General features: G+C 41.0%; 1 protein-coding gene across 2 annotated transcripts in view; it reads right to left on the bottom strand.

Moving 5' to 3' along the window:
• Positions 1 to 2: 2 nt before the first annotated feature.
• The window catches only part of ccn6 (cellular communication network factor 6), a 30,777-nt gene continuing 9,905 nt past the window's right edge, over positions 3 to 20,874 (bottom strand). Inside the window, exons 4-5 of one of the 2 annotated variants that reach the window (XM_026291618.1) lie at positions 8,537 to 8,709; positions 3 to 811 (exon numbers count right to left, since the gene is read on the bottom strand). In XM_026291618.1, the coding sequence (XP_026147403.1) occupies positions 530 to 811; positions 8,537 to 8,709 (455 nt within the window). In that variant the 3' untranslated portion in view covers positions 3 to 529. Of the gene's footprint in view, positions 812 to 8,536; positions 8,731 to 20,874 lie in introns of both variants that reach the window. The other variant, XM_026291617.1, reaches the window with a different exon arrangement.

Consider the following 20,874-nt stretch of genomic DNA (forward strand, 5'->3'; position numbering starts at 1 on the left):
AATTTACATGTTGCAGTTGACCAAGAAATGACTTAATGCATTCACTTTTCACAGCTTTAATTACATCGCAGATGATAAGGGCCTATCAGACATTATGAATGACAAAATAACCTTCATAGACTAAAATAAAATTAATCGGCTACCCAGTTAAGTACATAGTCATAGTGTACAAGTGCGCAGTAAATAATGTGTCATTCAGGATTCAACTTTTGTCAATCCTTTTCGAATTCAACTACTCATTGTAAAACAACAGTTTGAACTTTGTCATTAGATTTTATAAAAGAATAAAGCTACCTGAATAACAACACCATCAGATCAATGGCATAGACAGTTGAATGTAACTCTGTCTTATTCAAGTTCTGAGGTTAATTATATTATTCTGAGGCAATAGCACCTGAACAGAGACTATTTACTAAATGTCTGTAAAATCGGAGTGTGTTGACAAGTTACATGTTCATATACTTACACAGAGTATTTCTGGCCAAATGCTATAGATAACATGCAGCATCGTGTACTTCCTCTGTTTATTTTATATTAAGTGTAGCTCTGAAAACATGTCATTAGCATCATTACACTTCCTCTGACATACACAGGAAGTGATCCACTGCATCTTCCAGCGTATGTTAGATCCCCCTTTGCAGTGGAACTCTATGTTTACCATTTTGGACTTATTGGGAACGCAGCAGCGCTTGTCTGTGCAGTTGCCGCAGTATGTCGGGCGGTGCTTCTTAACACTGGTACACCCAGACAGCGAGAGCTTCTCTGCTTTACTGGCCTGGAATTTCGGTCTGCAGGTTTTACCTCTTGGTATCTAAACATAAATGAGGAAATAAAAAATTAATCCCTTTTAATGGTTATGATTTTGGGTTATAAAAAATAGAACTTTGGAAAAGTCCCAGGTTCATTCACCTAAATATCTTTCAGTTTTATAGCATATGAAACATTTAAGCCTGGGTCAGTCTAAACCTTGGGTAAACGGGATCATAAGTTATTTTGTTGACCGTTATTCCTGGGTATACAGTGTGACAAGTATCCTAAAGGAAAAATCATACTGTATGAGCCCGGCTTACGCTATAAATATACACAATAAATACTGACACAGAATAGATGATATTTACCTTATGTTTTAAGATCTTGTGAAGTGAGGAATTTCGTTGGAGGTCAAATTTGATCTCAATGACCATTAATCGGCTGTAGGTGAACATTTCAAACCAGTGATCAAAGACTACAGCTTAGGATCATAGGAATCATTTATGATTTTCACATTTAGGCTTATAAGACCAAATCATGGCCAAAATTACACAGTGTGAGCCGGGCTTTAGTAATTCTGTAATTTGAACTAAATGTTTTAAATATATGTGTATTACTGTTTAATTCATGTATATTAAGATGCTAAGAGTCAAAACTAAAGTAGAAGGCCATGCTAGCTGCCAATAAGTTGCAATATTAGCAAAAAATTATGTCTGCAACATTTCTTTACTGCAACAAATTTAGGTGTTGTGGCAAAGACCTTGTGTTGCGTTAGAGACAAGTTCAAGGTTTACTGTATATTAAATTAAATTCTGTATATATGTGTCCTTATCGACACAATTGTCATTACGGCAGCTCTACTTTATTTATTTATTTTTTCCCATATTTTTATTTGCAAAAAGCATTTTAACACTTAAGTTGAGTTTATCCATAAACCTTATATATGTTTTTTTCTGGATTTATTTATTTATTATTATTATTATTTTGGTTGAAATTTTGTCTTTATCTTTTAAAATAAACCCACCAAAAATGACAGACCCTTTATTTCTTTAGCAGGGGATCAAGTGAATATTTTCCCTACTGTATATCCTTTTACATTTTTCTGAATGGTTTACATTGTTTGTGTGTGTTTTCTTAAGTGCTTATTAACATCAGGATATGATGGTTTCTTTTCAGTTGAGGCTTTTGTGTTCGTGTCAGGCCCACACATGCCTGTTCTTCAATTCAATTCCACACATGCCTGTTCTTGACGAATTGTTTCAATGAAGTCTCACTACAAGACCCTCAATTAAGTAATTTTCCTTTAAGCTCCTTAGGAATGTAGTAATACAGTACAGTGACTCATCTTACATCAGTATTGACTACTCTCTCTCTCTCTCTCTCTCTCACACACACACACACACACACACACTCTCTCTCTCTCTCTCTTTCATGGAAGTCAGACTTTCTTTTCCCATCATTCACTGTACCACAGCGCCAGATTTCACTTTCTGGCAAATCCACCTTCAGATAAAGCTGATGAGATTTTATTGCTCTGAGCATGTATTTTTGTATATATGTATATTCAACTACCAACACAATAAGAAACAGACTTTAATTATGCAGATTCAACTTTATAATAAAATGATAGATACCACTGCAACAAAAGTATTTGGATAATAAAGTGACACTTATAATGTCCTTCTATATAATATATCACAGTAAGTAGCACCACAAATTATGCTAGAAATGGAGTAAATCTGCTAAATTAATCTTATTTATCAAAGCAATGAATTGATTTATTGCTTGAAACATCAGAAATGGTTTTGTCAAACTAATCTTCATCTCCGCTACTTACAACTGACATAATTTTTTAAGCCAGATTTTCATCGACTTTCAGCTGGTGTCAAAGCTATTTTTAGTAGATGTTCACACATGTGAAAACGTTAATCACAAATGTTGATCATCACGTTAAATAACATTTGACCATTACAAAATGCCCAAATATATATCTAAAACACAAATTAATTGTCTTCATTTACAACACAATATATACTGAATATTATCTTAATAATTTACATTCTGTAATCATTTACTCACCCTCATATTGCTACAAACTCATACATTTTTCCATCTGACACTTCTCTTGAATGTGCTGACCATTAATATTATTTGAGCAAACTTATTTCCAGAAACTTTGACATCAGTGATCAGAAAATCAGTTGAAGAACAGATAAAACTTTATTGACTCTCAAATCAAATTATTGATCAACTTGCAAATATAGTGCTCGGATCAAATATTCCGATGTCAATTGCATCAAGCCTCACATGTTCTTGTGTTATGACATTAGGTCAAATGCCACAAGAACCAACACTGTAAAAAAAATAATAAAAAAAAACGTTCAGGTCTTTTTTTGTTTTTTGTTTTTGTTTATGCAACACATGCTTAAATTGTTGATTGCATTTTGTCTGTGCTTTCATCAAAAACAGTTTTATGAGCTAATGTTTCTTGTAAATCCACATTCAGTCAACATTTAGTTTGCATTTTAAGTTAATTGAGCATTTATATTACATATAATAGCGATGTAGAATGTTTGTCTATGAAAAGAACAATAATAGCTCTAATGATAAATTTTACAACAAAATGTTGTCAAAATCAATAAATAGATATTAACCAAATTATTTCTGATGAACAAATATTTGTGTCATTATAAGTCCTCATGCTTTCCATCAAAACATACATTTATTAAAGTGTGTTATCAGTGACCAAACAGCCTGTTGGTTGGACCCTTACCCCCAAACTTGACATTATCATTTCTTGCCATTTAATATTTTAAATCGCTCAAACTAAATGGCCAAAAATTACTTTATTTAATATTTAGATTAGATACCAAAATTACAGAAATCTACAAATATTATATATTTCCCCCCCCCCGGAAATACTTTATTTTGTGGAAAATACTTTGATCAGAATAAGAGAACAGTAACCACTTCAGCATGAAATATGAAAACAACTGAAGTTTAGGAGAGGGTAACAGCTGTCAGAAACTGTCGTCCCAGGCAATGCAACTCTTTTTGCCAAAACGCTCCAGCTCTGCGGCTGCCGGCAGTCACTCTTACGCCTGTTTCACACATATTCCGTCTGCAGAGTGTATGCATTGCATATTTTTTTATGCACCCATGTTAACGGATTCCAGCGTTCACATTGCACTCGGCTGCGGTCCGTCAGTGTGTTCCAGGAGTGGTGCGTCTGCAGCAGTGCAGCGATCGTTTATGTACCGAGTCTATTTTTGCTGTGATACACGCACTGAATTAAAGTGACAGGGCATTGTTCGCTTTAAAATGAATATGGATTGACACGGAAATGCAGTAATTTCACAAAACATGTATACTAATTAAAGCCTACTATGTTTCACACTCAACTTGTGGGTTTTTGGCTAGGTTTCAAATAAGAAAAAGAGCACCTTTAGTTAGGCAACATAATATATGCACTTTTATGGAAGCAGAAAAACAGAGTTCATTATGACCCATGGGATTGCTTGTAATAAAGATTTGAATGCAAAAGGCACGAGAGTCGACTGTTTCTGTCAGTGGTGTTTTAATTTTAATATTTGCAATATCCCAACAAGAAAAAAAGGGTAATTGTTGTGTTTAATTTTTTTGCCGCTTGCTTGAGCAGTTTATTATACAAACCTAGAAATCAAATGCATGAATAACATATTGTATATATTTATTGAGCGTCTATGATTATGAAAGATTGTTACTGTTCTTTGATAAAAGAGTCACAATGCTGAAAATGATCACGACTCAGCAGCCTGTGAAGTCCACCTCATCAGCTGCACCGCCGGCCTCTATGCCTGAGCCCCGACATTGCTCCTGCTTAGCTAAATGCTAAAACGCAATGTGTTTGTCCTAAATACTGTTGTGAACCCCGGACCCATTCAATTACCACCTGAACAATGTACCGCTGTTATAGAGAGAAAAATAAAACAAATATTTCCAAAAAGAGAGCAAATTTCCTCTTCCGCATTTCACTATTGTTGGGTCCCTGCATGGTGGCCTGTCGCTCGAACCAACCCAACCTCTTGCCACATAGGCTGAGGCCTGGCAGGCCATCCCCGTGGTGTGGTTCTGGAGTTAATAGAATGAGGTTATTGTCTGCTATTTGCTCAAAGACCACCGTGATTCTGTGGCATGGTCTCCACCTCAGTTCCGATCGAGGATGCACACGTCCTGCGCGTAGAGATGATGCATTTGCTGATGAAAGGAGCCATAGAAATGGTTCCCCCAGCTCAGAGGAAGTCAGGCTTCTACAGACGTTATTTTCTCATCCCCATAAAGGATGGTGGCCTAAGGCCCATTCTTGATCTTAGACTCTAAATCTTCATGAGACGGCCATTCAGGATGAAAGTGACATGACATACAGCCAAGTATGGTGACCCTGTGCTCTGCATTTAACCCATCCAAAGTGCATACACACAGCAGTGAACAAACACAAAGCTTGAACACACACCCGGAGCAGTGGGCAGCAATTTATGCTGTGGCGCCCGTGGAGCAAGGGTACCTCAGTCGTGGTATTGAGGGTGGAGAGATCTCTGTATGTTCACTCCCCCACCTACAATTTCTGCCGGCCTCAACCTTTGGATAATGAGTCTGACTCTCAAACCATTAGGCCACAACTTCCCCAAATGATGATTGGATGGATGATTACATTGAAGCAGATCCTTTCGCAACTGTGCCCAGGTGACTGGTTCTTTTTGCTGGATCTGAAAGATGCCTACTTTCACATCCAGATAGCCCCCCCACGACAGATGATTCTTGAGATTCGACTTTGAGGGAGTGGCATATCAGTACACGGTCCTTCCCTTCAGACTGTCCCTAGCCCCCCACACTACTCTGTAACACTCCTCAATCAACAAACCAACTATGAGGATCTATGGACCCTTCCTCCAAAATCCACCTCAAAACACCTCAGAAAGGCAGAACAGGCCTCTGGTTCCATGGCAACCAATGCGGATATCACTGGTTTTAGTGCACTAAGAAATGCGGGCAGAGCACAACTCACAATTAATTTACCCTTAGGAAAAACACACAATGCCCATACAAATGGACTCTCTGAATAAGCATACATCTCTTCTGGTGCTTGTGTATATTATTGCTGTTCTCTCCCCTCATTAATTTAACCTTACATATACCATGTTTGGTCTCTTTGAATTCGTCTTCGGATGATCTAATATTATATGATGGTACATAGGCAATATATTAGTGTTCTAAGAATCTTAAATAATTTTGCACCAACACCCAATCAATTTCCATACTTAAAATGCAATGCTTTCACACAAAGGGTCGTAAAACTCTCCAGCAGTTCCAACCTCCCGCTTGGAATTTCAGCTGTTCTCATTGGACAAGCCCATTCTGAGAGGTGTGAATCTTCTCAGACCTTAAAAGGCTTATTTAAAAGTTATTCTGCTAAGGCTAAAACATATGGGTGAACTGCAGGCATTCTCTGTGAGCCCTACCTGCCTCGAATTTGAGCCCAATGACTCCAAGGTTGTCCTGAAGCCAAGACATGGTTTTGTACCTAAAGCGCTACCTCATTTTCAGGCTGACGGATCAGCTTTTTGTATGCTTCCGTGACTGCACCAGAGGGTCTCCAGTTATGGAGCAGAGACTTTCCAAATAGATAATTGATGCTATCAAGCTAACATACTCTTCTTTGAACCTTCAATGCCCATTGGGAGTAAGAGGCTGTGCTTGGTCTAGCAGGGTTTCCATTGCAGAAATTTGTGCGGTAGCTGGCTGGGCCTTTCCGTCCACATTTATCAGGTTTTAGAATCTGGAAGTCAGATCTTACAGGCCTGGATCTTTTCTGAAGTGAAGTGACATACAGCCAAGTATGTTGAGCCTCATGGCTCTGCATCTAACCCGTCAAAAGTGCACACACACACAGCAGTGAACACACACCATGAACACATACCCAGATACTCGAACCCACAACCTTGGGTTTAGGAGTTAAACTCTCTAACCATTAGGCCACAACTTTCTGCATAACTGGACCTACTCTAGAAAAACCAGTGTTGAATAAGGCTTTTGCCTTCTCTGTACACTCTTGGCCCCCACTGGATTCCGAGGCTGTACCATTTTTTCTTGGAATGATTACTTAGCACTAGGCCAACCTCTGTGAGTTTGGCCCTATTACTTGTGGGACATACAATTACTTAGTCCCTCTGGGGGAACATTGGTCATTCCGCTAACATAGCATGGTGGGATTGCAGTGATTCCCCATAGCGTCTTATGCAAGATGCAGCACGAGTGAAGTATCAATAGAGAACGTACTTTGTTACTAAAGTAACCTTGGTTCCCTGAGATTCGGGAACGAGTACTGCATTGCTGGCCGTGCTCTGCTGCACTACTCTGTCGACGCTACAGTCAAAGTAACCTCAGGATCCTTTGGTGAAGTGCACGCATATATAGCCAGATGCCCCACCCATATTGGCAGGTTCTAGCGGGCTGTGCGTTTTAAAAACACTGCATGGACCTATGGCCGTGCAGTTACACTGTGTGATTGAAAAAGGCTTTAGTATTAGGAGAAAAATTTATTTTCCCCATAGTGTTTTAAGCAAGATGCAGTACTCATACCCATATCTCAGGGAACCAAGTTTACTTCAGTAACCGAGGATGTTCTGATAAACATTAGCATTCATCTTTCATGTAGCTGTATAAGAGGCCCAACGCCTGCTGCACACTAACACTTCATAACACTCCCTCTTCCAGCTTTCTCTGACACCTTTACACACTTGGCTTCAGTCTTTCCCCAGTTAAGATATTGAACATGATGTTTCCCATCTGACATAAATAACTTAAACTTGCTCTCATCAATAAATTGAACTGTGGGCCAGTCCTCCTTTCTTCACACAATGCTTCTCAGCAAAGGTGAGCTTAGGCTTTTGATTCTTTCTGCTGATGAATGGCTTGTTCAATGCTGAGTGTGCTATCTTTTTGACTTCTCTTAAATGTGCCAAGACAGATCCTTACCATATTTAGCGGTGAACTGCCAAACAATTCCAGCTGCAGATTTGAACCAATTACCCAATGAAAGTATTTGCATTATACTGTCGTCTTGTGCATTTGTCTTAAGTGGATGATCAGCTTTTCTGGGGAACTTGAATAAATTAGTTTCACTGTAGGCCTGCAATATTCGAGAAATCACAGATTTGGAATGGCTAACTTCAATTGCAATGGCTGAAAGGGTTATCCCATTGGCCTTCATTTCATGCTGAAAGTTAAATAGTTTGTTATACTTTATAATTAAGGAAGTTAGCACTAGGTGCCATATGAAACCAATGACTTGGAGGTATATGTAAGTGTTCTCTAATTTTGATCAGAGTTATTTTCAAATATCAAATTTTTATTTTTTTCATACTGTGCCTCAGAATATAATTAATTCGTGAAAGACGCTTAAAATTGCCTGTTAGGATAATTTAGCAAATCTAAGCAGTGACCTCTTTAATTTTTATATTATAAATCAGTCACAATTAGTGATTTGGACAATGACTGTTGAACAAAATTATTAGATTTTCTAGAATTTTTTATCTGTTTGTCATTATACAGTATGATAATTTTGTCCTCTGAAGATTTGGATTAAATCAATGGAGGTGTATGGATTACATATACAGTAGGCTACACTTTTGTCCTTTTTGGCAATTGAATACAAGTTTTGAATGGCATGAAGGGTATGTAGATGAAGACAGAATTTCTGGTTTAACCATGGCAAGCATGTTAAGTTCCAACAGGACAGATCTCTTACCTTAAGTCCCTTTAGAGCATTTTTATCACACGGTCGAAGCAGACAGAGTCGACGCTCTTTTCTCATCTCACACTTGCTGTTGTCGTTGTTGACTCGTACAGAGATGCCGATTCCGCAGGTGCGTGAACAGGGTGACCAGGGTGTAGTCTGAACCAAACAGTTCTTCTTCCAGGCTAAGGGAGGATCCCTGTAAGCTTTCAGTGTTACAGTCACAAAGCACTATGTCATCCCACAGCACACATTCAAACATCTGCCCTCACCCCAGGCTTTACATTCGGACAGGAACAATGAGTCTGTGAATACTGTATAGTTATTGATTTGTCACATGCAGCTACTTAGGAGCTGTTTAGTTATGACATTAATTCATAGAACAGTCCAGAAGGCATATTCACCATGGGTTCTCTCTGGAGTTTCTAAGAAGTTCCCTCTTCACTTAGATACTTAGATGACATCATCGCTTTGGGAACACCTTTGGTGTGATGAATGTCTGAATGTCTTGCCCGACATCTCACAGTGGGTACTATGCACTGTTTGACACTGTTACACCATTCAGTTTCAGAAAGGGCCATCTCCTTTCAGCAAGGTTCTTCCTACGACAGTACGTCCCAGTGAGGCCTCAATTTTAAGTCAACAGATTATAGAAGAGGAACCCCTCACTCAGATGTAGTCAGGCTTTAACAGCCGATATTTTGTTGTGCCCAAAAAAGATTTGAATGATTTACGTCTGATTTTGGACTTGCATCGTTTAAATCTTGCACTCAGAGTGAGCAAGTTCAAGATGAAGATAACAATGGAGTCCATTCTATCTCAGATTCAATCCAAGGATTGGTTTATAACCATCGATCTAAAGGATGTATGCTTTCACATCCAGATTGTCAAGAGACACAGGACGTTCCTCAGGTTTGCTTTAGAGGGCAAGGCTTACCAATTTTGTGTTCTTCAGCTCGGTCTAGCTTTGGCTCCTTGAACATTTACAAAATGTATGGACACAGCCCTGGCCCCGTTGTGGCTCCAAGGCATCAGAAATTTTGACTATATGGATGATTGGCTAATATTAGCTCAATCTCAGGCTCAGGCACTGTCAAATCGAGACTCAGTCACCTGAGGAGCCTTGGTTTATGGACATACCTACAAAAGAGTGTCCTGCTGCCATGTCGGCAAACAACCTTTTTGGGGGTGGACTTGGATTTGTGCATGATATGGGTATATCTGTCTCTGCACGTGTACAGTCAATACAGGCTTGTCTAAGTCAGTTCAAGACAGGGCGCCTAGTGCATGTTGGCTTATGTCTCAGACTGTTAAGTAAATCGTTTGGAGATGCTAGCAGTCTTTCTGGCTCTCAAACAGTTTTTACCTCAGCTGAGGGGTTGTCACATGTTAGTCAGTATGGACAACATAACAATTGTTTCGTACCTCAATCACCAAGGAGGATTACATTTCCCTATACAGGCTAGCGAGGCTTGTCCTTCTTTGGGCTCGGACAAAGTTTCTGTCGATCAGGGCAGTCTATGTCCCAGGTCGCCTGAACTCAGGAGCACACTTGCTATCGAGAGAGAGGAGAGGAGAGAGAATGGAGATTACACCCTCAGGTGGTGGATCTCATATGGCAGAAGTTCCGCTGAGAGGAAGTGGACTTGTTTGCTTCAAGCATGACTACTCACTGCCCACTGTGGTTTTCCCTGTCACCCCCATCACCTCTAGGTCTGGATGTTCTGGCCCACAAATGGCCCAGGACCAATCTTTATGCTTTTCCCCCGTCTGGTTGCTCCCAGCAATTCTGTTCAGAGTACGATCAGACAGAGTGGAGCACTTGCTGCTGGTAGCCCCATGGTGGCCCAGTCAGTTATGGTTCTCGGACCTGGTCTGTCTGCTAGCTGGCCCTTCATGGGAAGCTCCCCTCAGACACGATCTGTTGACACAAGCTCGGGTCATGTTTTGGCATCCTTGACCGTAATTATGGAGGTTATGGGTGTGGCCCCTGAGCAGAGTATGCTAATGTGTTCAGGTCTCTCACTATTATAGATTCTATGGCTCCCTCTATGAGACGCTTTCTGATATATGCTTTCAAGTGGAAACTTTTTACCTCTTGGTTTGGACAACATTCTCTTGATCCAGTCTATTGCCCCATCGGTGCAATGCTGGAATTACTTCAAAGGCGTTTTTCTGAGGGAGTTACCCCCGCTACTCTTAAGGTGTACGTAGCGGCCATATCTGTGGAGCATGCTCTTGTGGGAGGTGTTTCAGTCGGTTGTCACCCCTTAGTCTCCCATTTTATGCAGGGTTCAAGACAGCTTAGGCCTTTTCGCCCAACACAAGTTCCTTCTTGGGACTTATTGATTGTTTTGGAAGGCCTGACAGACCATCCTTTTGAGCCTTTGGAGTCTGTGTCAGAGTAACATTTGCCCCTCAAGACTTTTTTTTTTTTTTTGGTGGCTTTATCCTCCCTTAAGAGAGTAGAGGATCTGCAGACTCTATCGATCCGTCCTTCATGTATGGACTTTGCCCCAGGACTGGTCTTTTTGCGACCTAGGCCTGATTATGTTCAGAAGGTAGCTTCAAATCCATTTCATTTCCAGCAGGTGGTCTTAGAGGCCTTCTCCCCTGCTAATGCGGGGTCAGATAGCCTGAGTCTCTGCCCAATAAGTACTCTTAGGATCTATGTTGACTGCACAGCTCAGTGGCGTGGGTCTGACCAGTTATTTGTATGTTTTTGTGGTAAGAGCAGAGGTTCTGCAGTCACCAAATACCGCATGTCACACTGGTTAGTGGAGGCTCTGGCCTATGACTTCGCCTCTAGGGGTGCATGCTCATTCTACAAGAGCAGTGGCTTCTTCTCAGTCCTTCTTCAAAGGGTCCTTATTGGAATATATTTGTGCTGCGGCAGGATGTTCCTCTCCTAGCACCTTCATCAAGTTCTACAGTTTGGACGTGAAGTTGGCTCCTGGCTCTTATCTCAAACTTATCCGATTGAACAGATGCTTTCATTGGTCTTCCAGCTATCATAGGTACATCAGGCATTATGGTATAGTGTCCCAAAGCGATGATGTCATCACAGCATCAAAGTGAACCTATGAAAGGGAACATCTCGGTTACGTATGTAACCTTGGTTCCCTGAATAGGAAATGAGATGCTGCTATGTCGGTCGTTCCATACCTTTGATAACGCTTCCTTTTTAAACAAGTGGAAATCTGATGAAATAGCATGCAGAATGGTGATATAGCTCCCCTACGTGCATGTTGGGGCAAAATTGCATTTCATGTATTTAATGAAAGCCTCTTCAGACTTTTAACTGTTGTCCATAAGGAATTCTAGAGTGTATGATTGCACACACTTTAGTTTGTATTTATTTTTTAGTATGTGCTTTATACTGTAAGTAGTAATAAACAGTCAATACACTGGCAATATGGATGCTAATAAGCAACTAGATATTAGTGACAACTTGTCCATAAACTGGTGTAAACAAACTAGTGTATTAGTTTTAGGACAGGAAAGAACATCTCAATCTCATAATCAGAGTAACTCTCACATGCCTATAAAGGAATGCACTATTAAAAACATTTATGACATACTGTCTGTTTAATTGCCATGAATAATTTAAATTTCGATAAAAAATAATGCTTGCAGCAAAGCACTTACAATGAAAGAAAATCAGACCAAGCAGTACATTTTAGAAGTATAGGCATAAGCTTTAAACATTACAGCCTACTGCTGTATTTTGCACAGAATTTACTCATACCCTGTTTTAAATTAATAATGTGCAACTGCAACTGCACCTAGCCCTAACACTAACCAAAATGAGCCTGCTGATCAGTAAAAGTGTCCCAAGCAACCCACAGCAGCATTTAATTTCTTAATCCACGTTTTGAACGAATCTGGTGAACCATTTGGCACCATGAACCATTGTCATATGCATTGGCCTTGAAGTGGCGCTGCACAGACCTATCGGTGTATCACATTAAAGTACCGCAAGAGAGTGATTCTAAAGCACAAGGACTCATCTGCTCTCTAAGCTCTTGCGGTACTTTAGTGTCACACACCGATCGGTTTGATGGTGATGACCCGCTTCAAGTCAAACAAGCCTAATGATTCAATGAACCATTCACAAAGAACCCTTTACTTCACTCCTGAATGAATCAGCCATTTGAACGAATCAAATGAATGAATAAATGACTCGATGACTTAATCATTAAGACATTTACCACCATCTACTGGAAGTTTTAGTTTTTTTTGTAGAGTATCATTTCATTACAGAAATAATTTTCATAGTAATAATAATAACACAATTTAGAAAATAAATGATTCAATTTATAGTTCACCCAACCAATTTACTTTAATAATATTTCTTGCCGAACCTACTTTTTGTAATCTCTTGTTTGATGCAACAGCCGAGCAACAGAGAAGTACAGCAGTTTGTAAGTGTTTTGTCTTGTTTTCTCATTAGACTACTGTGTGATCATCATTGCTAGGAAACTTTTTGGTTTAAATTGTATTATCTTGTCTTACCCTGGTAAATACGTACTATAGTGGTGCTTGGTTTCGTGTTTGCCTATCGCGGGACTGTCCAGTTTGATCTGCTTAATAGTGAGGCGTGGCCAAAGCCAGTGAAAGTACTTAATTAGATGTTTTGAAAGCATTTGTCAGAAGAAACAGCCGAGCAACAGAGAAGGACAGCAACTTTAAGTGTTTTTTTTTTGTCTCGTTTTCTCATTAGACTACTGTGACTAACAATCGGAGAGCACGCTATGTACATCACAGGAAGGCCTGTCTGACAAACCTATGGCCTGTCCCTCTGACCTCTACTACTATGCTCTCTATTCCAGTTGGTCTCTGTAACTGCCAGTCTGCAGTTAACAAAGCAGACTTCATTACTTCTATTGCTACTCATTCCGGTCTGAACCTCATGGCACTGACTGAGACTTGGATAAAACCTGAAGACACTGCCACTCCCGCAGCCCTCTCCACTAATTTCACTTGTTCCCACACTCCTCGTACCACTGGGAGGGATGGAGGTACGGGTCTCCTTATATCAAAAGAATGGAAATTTGATCTTCAGCCATCACCTACAGGTAATGGTTCATTTGAATCACATGCCATTACTGTAACCCACCCTGTTAAAATCCACTTTGTGGTCATTTATTGTCCCCCAGGTCAATTAAGAAACTTCTTGGAGGAATTGGATGTGCTTCTATCAAACGTTCCTGAAGATGGTACTCCTCTGGTACTACTTGGTGACTTCAACATCCACCTAGATAAACCCCAGGCTGCTGACTTCAAAACTCTGCTCACCTCATTTGATCTCAAGCGAGTGTCTACTACAGCGACTCACAAATCAGGCAACCAACTGGACCTCATCTACACTCACTGTTGCTCTGGGGACAACTCTTCAGTTGCTTCACTGCACACCTCAGACCACTTCCTCATTACTGCTAACCTAGCACTTACTCCTGAATCGGCACACACTCCAAGGCAGGTCACCTTTCAACAGAACCTACGCTTACTCTCTCCATCTCGCCTATCTTCTGTGGTTTCATCCTCGCTTCCTGCACTCTCTCAGTTTTCAGCTCTGGACAAGAACAGCGCTATGGACACTCTTTGCTCCACTTTAACATCTTGCTTGGACAACTTTTGCCCACTGTTGTCTAGACCAGCACGCACCGCCCCATCTGCCCCCTGGCTGTCCGAGGTTCTCCGTGAACATCGCTCTAAACTCAGGGCTGCAGAGAGGAAATGGCAGAAATCAAGAAACTCTACCGACCTCAGTGTGTATCAGTCTCTCCTCTCTTCAAAACTTTCTCTTCTCTTCTTAATCCGCCTCCACCACCTCCTTCATCGACTCTTACAGTGGCAAGAGCAGCTTCAAAATCCTCAGTACTCGTCTTACTGGGCCTTTCTGGTGCTTTTGACACTGTTAATCACCAGATTCTCCTGTCCACAGTCTTGGAGGGGTGATGTTTCTAAGTCACAACACTTTGCTACTGGGGTTCCTCAAGGCTCAGTACTTGGATCACTTATCTTCTCCATCTACATGACGTCATTAGGATCTGTCATTCAGAAGCATGGTTTTTCTTATCACTGCTACGCTGATGACACCCAACTGTACTTCTCATTCCAACCAGATGACCCGATGGTAGCTGCACACATTTCAGCCGGTCTGAGTGACATTTCTAGCTGGATGAATGACCATCACCTTCAGCTTAACTTTACGAAGATAGAACTCATGGTGATTCCAGCTAACCATCACAACTTCTCTATACAGCTGGGTTCATTAACCATTACTCCTTCGAGGACAGCCAGAAACCTAGGAGTTGTGATTGATCATCAGTTAAGCTTCACAGACTACTACAGACTCACATTGCTACAATGACCCAGTCCTGCAGATTTGCCTTATACAACATTAGGAAGATTAGACCCTTCCTGTCAGAGCAAGCCACAAAACTTCTTGTCCAAGTTCTTGTTCTCTTCAGACTGGAGTATTGTAATGCTTTCCTGGCGGGCCTTCCTGCATGTACTGTAAAGCCTCTGCAATTGATCCAGAATGCAGCAGCGAGGGTTGTCTTCAATGGGCCAACAAAAGCTCACGTTACTCCTCTCCTCATCAGGTTACACTGGCTACATGTATCTGCTTGCATCAAATTCAAGGTACTGATGCTTACCTGATGCTTTCATTTTATGTGACTTTTTTATCTGTTGGGATCTGGACATTTTGTGCTTGACTGAAACTTTGGTCGGTGCTAGTGATTTGTTACCTTTTGAAGAACTTTGTCCACCGAACTGCTGTTTTATTAGTACCCCAAATCTACTGGTAGCGGTGGTGGGGTTGCAGTGGTTTTTAAACAATCACTTAATATTCGATCAGTTTCTGTTCAAACTTTTTTATCGTTTGAAGTACAGTGTGTGGTATTACAGTCTAATTCATCTTTGCTGTTCTGTGCTCTCATCTATAGGCCACCTAATGTTGGAAGTAATTTTACCAGTGAGTTTTCTGAATTTTTAACTTCTGTTGCCCCATTGTATGATCGTATGTTGTTTCTGGGTGATCTGAATATACATCTTTGCTGCCCGGGGCCTCCTTTGGTTGCTGTAGTTGATGTTGTCATAGATGATGCTTCCTTCTCTGATCACAAATCCATTCTTTTTAAGGTTCCCGCTATTACCTTTGCTACTGTGATTAAGCCTGCTGGTTTTTATTCTCGTTTCATAAACTCAGTGACAGTTTCTCAGTTCGATGATGACTATCTAGCTAATGCTGTTGAAAAATCTATCTTACATGCTGCAAAGGCATCCTGTGGGCCTGATGATTTGATTTCTCTGTTTTACACAGTTTGTTCTAATATTTTAGATTCTATTGCTCATTTTAAAGTTAAACAACCTACGATAAAATCTTATTATTGGTTGGATGACAACGCTCGCTCTCTTAGACAGGCTAAGGAAATGGAAGCATGATCATCTTACTGTGTCTCTTGAGATTTTTAAAGATTGTCTGGTTACGTTTCAGAGCGTTACTAAGTTAGCAAGATCGAAATATTTTCCAGAACTGATTACTGCACACTGTCATGGACTTAGGGTTTTATTCTCCACAATAAATTCATTTATTAATCCGAAATCCCAGTTCTCTAGGGAGCCATCAGCAGGGCTCTGTGAGACATTTTTGGCATTTTTTGTTGACAAAGTGAGTGCCATTCGCTTATCTTTTGCTTCACTGCTCTCAGACCTGTCTTTGAACTCGCCTGCTAGTCAATTTTTATTTTTCCCATTTTCAACATGTCACTTTAATATAACTTTACGATCTCATTGACAAAATGAAGTCTAATCACTAGATGTTGTTCCTTCTGTGATCATAAAAGCAGCTTTTCCAGTAATTGGCCCCAGTGTCCAAGTGTTGATTAATTCATCTTTGGACACTCGTGTGGTTCCGAACTGCTTTAAGCATGCGGTTGTTCAGCCTTTGCTTAAGAAACAAGGTTTGCATGAAAGTTGATTTAACAATTTTCGGCCTGTCTCAAAGTTATCATTTTTGTCAAAGCTTTTGGAAAAAGTTGTGCAGTTACAGCTGATCACATTCTTAAATACAGTTAATTTATTAGAACCTTTTCAATCTGGGTTCACTACTTATCAAAGGACGGAGTCTGCTTTGCTTAAAGTGTTCAATGATATTTTGATGGCAGCTGATGCTGGTAAAAATGCAGTATTGAATCCACTGGATCTTACAGCTGCCTTTGATACCGAGGATCATAATGTTCTTATTTGCCGTTTAGAACATCTGATTGATATCAGGGCCACAGCCTTACAATGGTTTACCTCATATCTCAAAGATAGGTCTTTTTCTGTAGAGCTAGGCAAGTTTTCCTCATCATCTGCCCCAATTATTAGTGGAGTACCTCAAGGCTCTATTCTGGGGCCGCTTCTTTTTAACTTATATATGTGCTCTTTGGGGGATATTATCATGAAGCATAATGTCTCTTTTCATTTATATGCTGATGATACACAGTTGTACCTCCCGCTAAAAGCTGGTGATTCCATCCAACCATCGCTGGAATGTGTCTCTGATATAAAAAATTGGTTATCAAATAACTTCCAATTCAATGAGAACAAAACAGAAATTATTGCTTTTCGTCAACCCAAAATAAGAAAGGATATTATTGATGGGGCTGGGCAATCACTTCCCCTTCCTTTGCCTCACAGGTTAGAAACCTGGGCATTATTATAGATTCAGAATTAGGTTTGTCCAAACAAATTAATTCTGTCTTGAGGAACAGCTTTTACCAAGTACGGATAATCTCCAAACTTAAACAGTTTTTGTCTTTTCAGGATTTGGAGAAGGTTATTCATGCTTTTATCACTTCTCGTTTAGATTAATGTAAATCACTGTACTCAGGTCTTCCTCAGTCATCGCTTTCACGCCTCCAGCTGATACAAAATGCAGCTGCAAGGCTGCTGACTGGGGCAAAGAAATATGACCATGTCACTCCAATTTGAGCTTCTCTTCACTGGCTTCCAGTCCATTTTAGGGTTCAGTTAAAGATTCTGTTGTTTGTTTTTAAAGCTCTTAACAATCAAGCTCCATCTTATCATCCCTTTGCCATCTACCAGACTTTTAAGATCTGCTAACAGTGTCATGATTCTGCCCTCGTGTCCTTGATTTTTCCTAGTCTTGAGGCAGGATCATGACAGACCCATGTTTTGTGTACAAGCACATGGCCTTGCCTTTGGGCCATGTGCTTGTGTTGTCTCGTTCCCTCGTGGGTTTTTGTTTCCCCTTTTTGTAATAAACCCTTTGTTTGAGAATCCCTGTCTGCACCTGAGTTCCTCCCTTACCAAGATCCTGACAGAATGAACCGACCACAATGGAACTCAGCAGACAGGAGGCAATGCTGGATGCCCGTGTCCAGTAGATGTTGTCCCCCCGTGTCCAGTAGATGTCGTCTCCCCGCGTCCCGTAAGTGTTGCCCCGCGTCCCTTGTCTGCTCCTGTCATGTCCCCTGTCAGTTGTCCCGAGACCCCTCCCCGCCCCTCACCACCCAGACCTGCCCGTACCCCCCGTCGTCAGCCTTCGTCCTGTCCTCCTGTCAGCTGATACAGAATGCAGCTGCAAGGCTGCTGACTGGGGCAAAGAAATATGACCATGTCACTCCAATTTGAGCTTCTCTTCACTGGCTTCCTTAAGGGAGGGGTTCTGTCAGCTGATACAGAATGCAGCTGCAAGGCTGCTGACTGGGGCAAAGAAATATGACCATGTCACTCCAATTTGAGCTTCTCTTCACTGGCTTCCAGTCCATTTTAGGGTTCAGTTAAAGATTCTGTTGTTTGTTTTTAAAGCTCTTAACAATCAAGCTCCATCTTATCATCCCTTTGCCATCTACCAGACTTTTAAGATCTGCTAACAGTGTCATGATTCTGCCCTCGTGTCCTTGATTTTTCCTAGTCTTGAGGCAGGATCATGACAGACCCATGTTTTGTGTACAAGCACATGGCCTTGCCTTTGGGCCATGTGCTTGTGTTGTCTCGTTCCCTTGCCCCGCCCCCCTTGTTAACCTAGTCGTGTCTTGATTGTCCCATCTGTGCCACCTGTCGTGTCTTGATTGTTCCCCCTATTTAGATCTCCTAGTGTGCTCTGTCTTGCGTCGGTTCATTGTTCATCACTTGAGATTTGTACCTGTGATTGTGATTGTTCCACTCTGTGATTGTTCCTTAAGAAGTGTTTGTATTACCGTGAGTGTTTGTTTATAGTTAGTATTTAGAGTCCTTGTTTATCTTGTCAGTCCAGTCCTGTTTTAGTTATTTAGTCTTTACCTTGCTCCGTGTTTTCCCCCTCGTGGGTTTTTGTTTCCCCTTTTTGTAATAAACCCTTTGTTTGAGAATCCCTGTCTGCACCTGAGTTCCTCCCTTACCAAGATCCTGACAGAATGAACCGACCACAATGGAACTCAGCAGACAGGAGGCAATGCTGGATGCCCGTGTCCAGTAGATGTTGTCCCCCCGTGTCCAGTAGATGTCGTCTCCCCGCGTCCCGTAAGTGTTGCCCCGCGTCCCTTGTCTGCTCCTGTCATGTCCCCTGTCAGTTGTCCCGAGACCCCTCCCCGCCCCTCACCACCCAGACCTGCCCGTACCCCCCGTCGTCAGCCTTCGTCCTGTCCTCCTAAGATTCCTACCCCTCCCACCCGCCCTGGTCTGTCCCCCATGAACTTTGTGGTCCCGCCCCCTCCCCTTCCCTGTTTGTTTTTTTTGATTTGTCACCCCAACCCTGCCGTTGTGTATTCATGTTTGCCCTTGTTGTTATTTGTCATGTCCTGTTGGTTTGTGTCTGTGTCCCAGTCTGTCATGTCAGTCGTGTCCCGTGTTTGATGTTCCCTTGAGGAGCGTCTGGAAGCCGCTCCTTAAGGGAGGGGTTCTGTCATGATTCTGCCCTCGTGTCCTTGATTTTTCCTAGTCTTGAGGCAGGATCATGACAGACCCATGTTTTGTGTACAAGCACATGGCCTTGCCTTTGGGCCATGTGCTTGTGTTGTCTCGTTCCCTTGGCCCGCCCCCCTTGTTAACCTAGTCGTGTCTTGATTGTCCCATCTGTGCCACCTGTCGTGTCTTGATTGTTCCCCCCATTTAGATCTCCTAGTGTGCTCTGTCTTGCGTCGGTTCATTGTTCATCACTTGAGATTTGTACCTGTGATTGTGATTGTTCCACTCTGTGATTGTTCCTTAAGAAGTGTTTGTATTACCGTGAGTGTTTGTTTATAGTTAGTATTTAGAGTCCTTGTTTATCTTGTCAGTCCAGTCCTGTTTTAGTTATTTAGTCTTTACCTTGCTCCGTGTTTTCCCCCTCGTGGGTTTTTGTTTCCCCTTTTTGTAATAAACCCTTTGTTTGAGAATCCCTGTCTGCACCTGAGTTCCTCCCTTACCAAGATCCTGACAAACAGGGCTCTTTTATCTGTCCCTCATTTCCGTATGAAAACTAAGGGTGACAGAGCCTTTTCAGTCACTGCCCCCCGTCTGTGGAACGAATTGCCTCTAGACTGCCGCCTTGCACATTCCATTACCATTTTTAAATCGAGGTTGAAAAAGTATCTTTTCTCCTTAGCATTTTAATTTCACTTCATTGCGGTTTTATTATATTATATGTCTTGTTTGTCCTTTTCTGTTTCCTCTTACTTTTAATTTGATTTTACATTGTTCAGCACTTTGGATAACTTTGCCATGTTTAATGTGTTATATTAATGAAATTTACTTACTAAAAAGTGGATTTTAGCAAGTGAATTAGACTTTCCTGGTGTGAATACATCGTAAGAATTAGGGCTGTCAAAAAAAATTCACATTTTGAATATCAAAAATATAAATCCACATTAGAATTTTAGGTGTGCATTAAGGAGGCTACTTTATAAGCCCTGGGTATACTTCACATTCTGTGGTCCATTCCTTATCATGCACAGCTGCGTCCGCACAACTTTCAAAGGTGGATAAGTTGGATACGCAGTACCACTTCTGTTTCATCATTCACCTTGTGTATGTGCACAGTCCGCACAGTCTCAAAAAACTGCCTGCACGTGACATATCATAAGTGGCGCATGAGATGTTTAAAAAACATAAATCAAGATTTTATGGTGGGTTTCTGTTCCCCATCCCACTGGATCTCATGTTTTTAAATAAAAAAAATGTATTCTGTGTGACTGGCTTTCCGCCCTTTGTATTTAACTATGCATGCATACATGACGCTGTTTTGTTTATAGTTTTTTTAAGCAACTTAATTAATTATAATTGGTTTATAAACATTAATTATAAACATTAATAATATTATGCATTTTTTTCCACAGTCATGTTTTCTTATGCTTTGAATAAACTTGCATTAG

Source organism: Carassius auratus, chromosome 20 (assembly GCF_003368295.1).
Source record: "Carassius auratus strain Wakin chromosome 20, ASM336829v1, whole genome shotgun sequence".
NCBI lineage: Eukaryota > Metazoa > Chordata > Actinopteri > Cypriniformes > Cyprinidae > Carassius > Carassius auratus.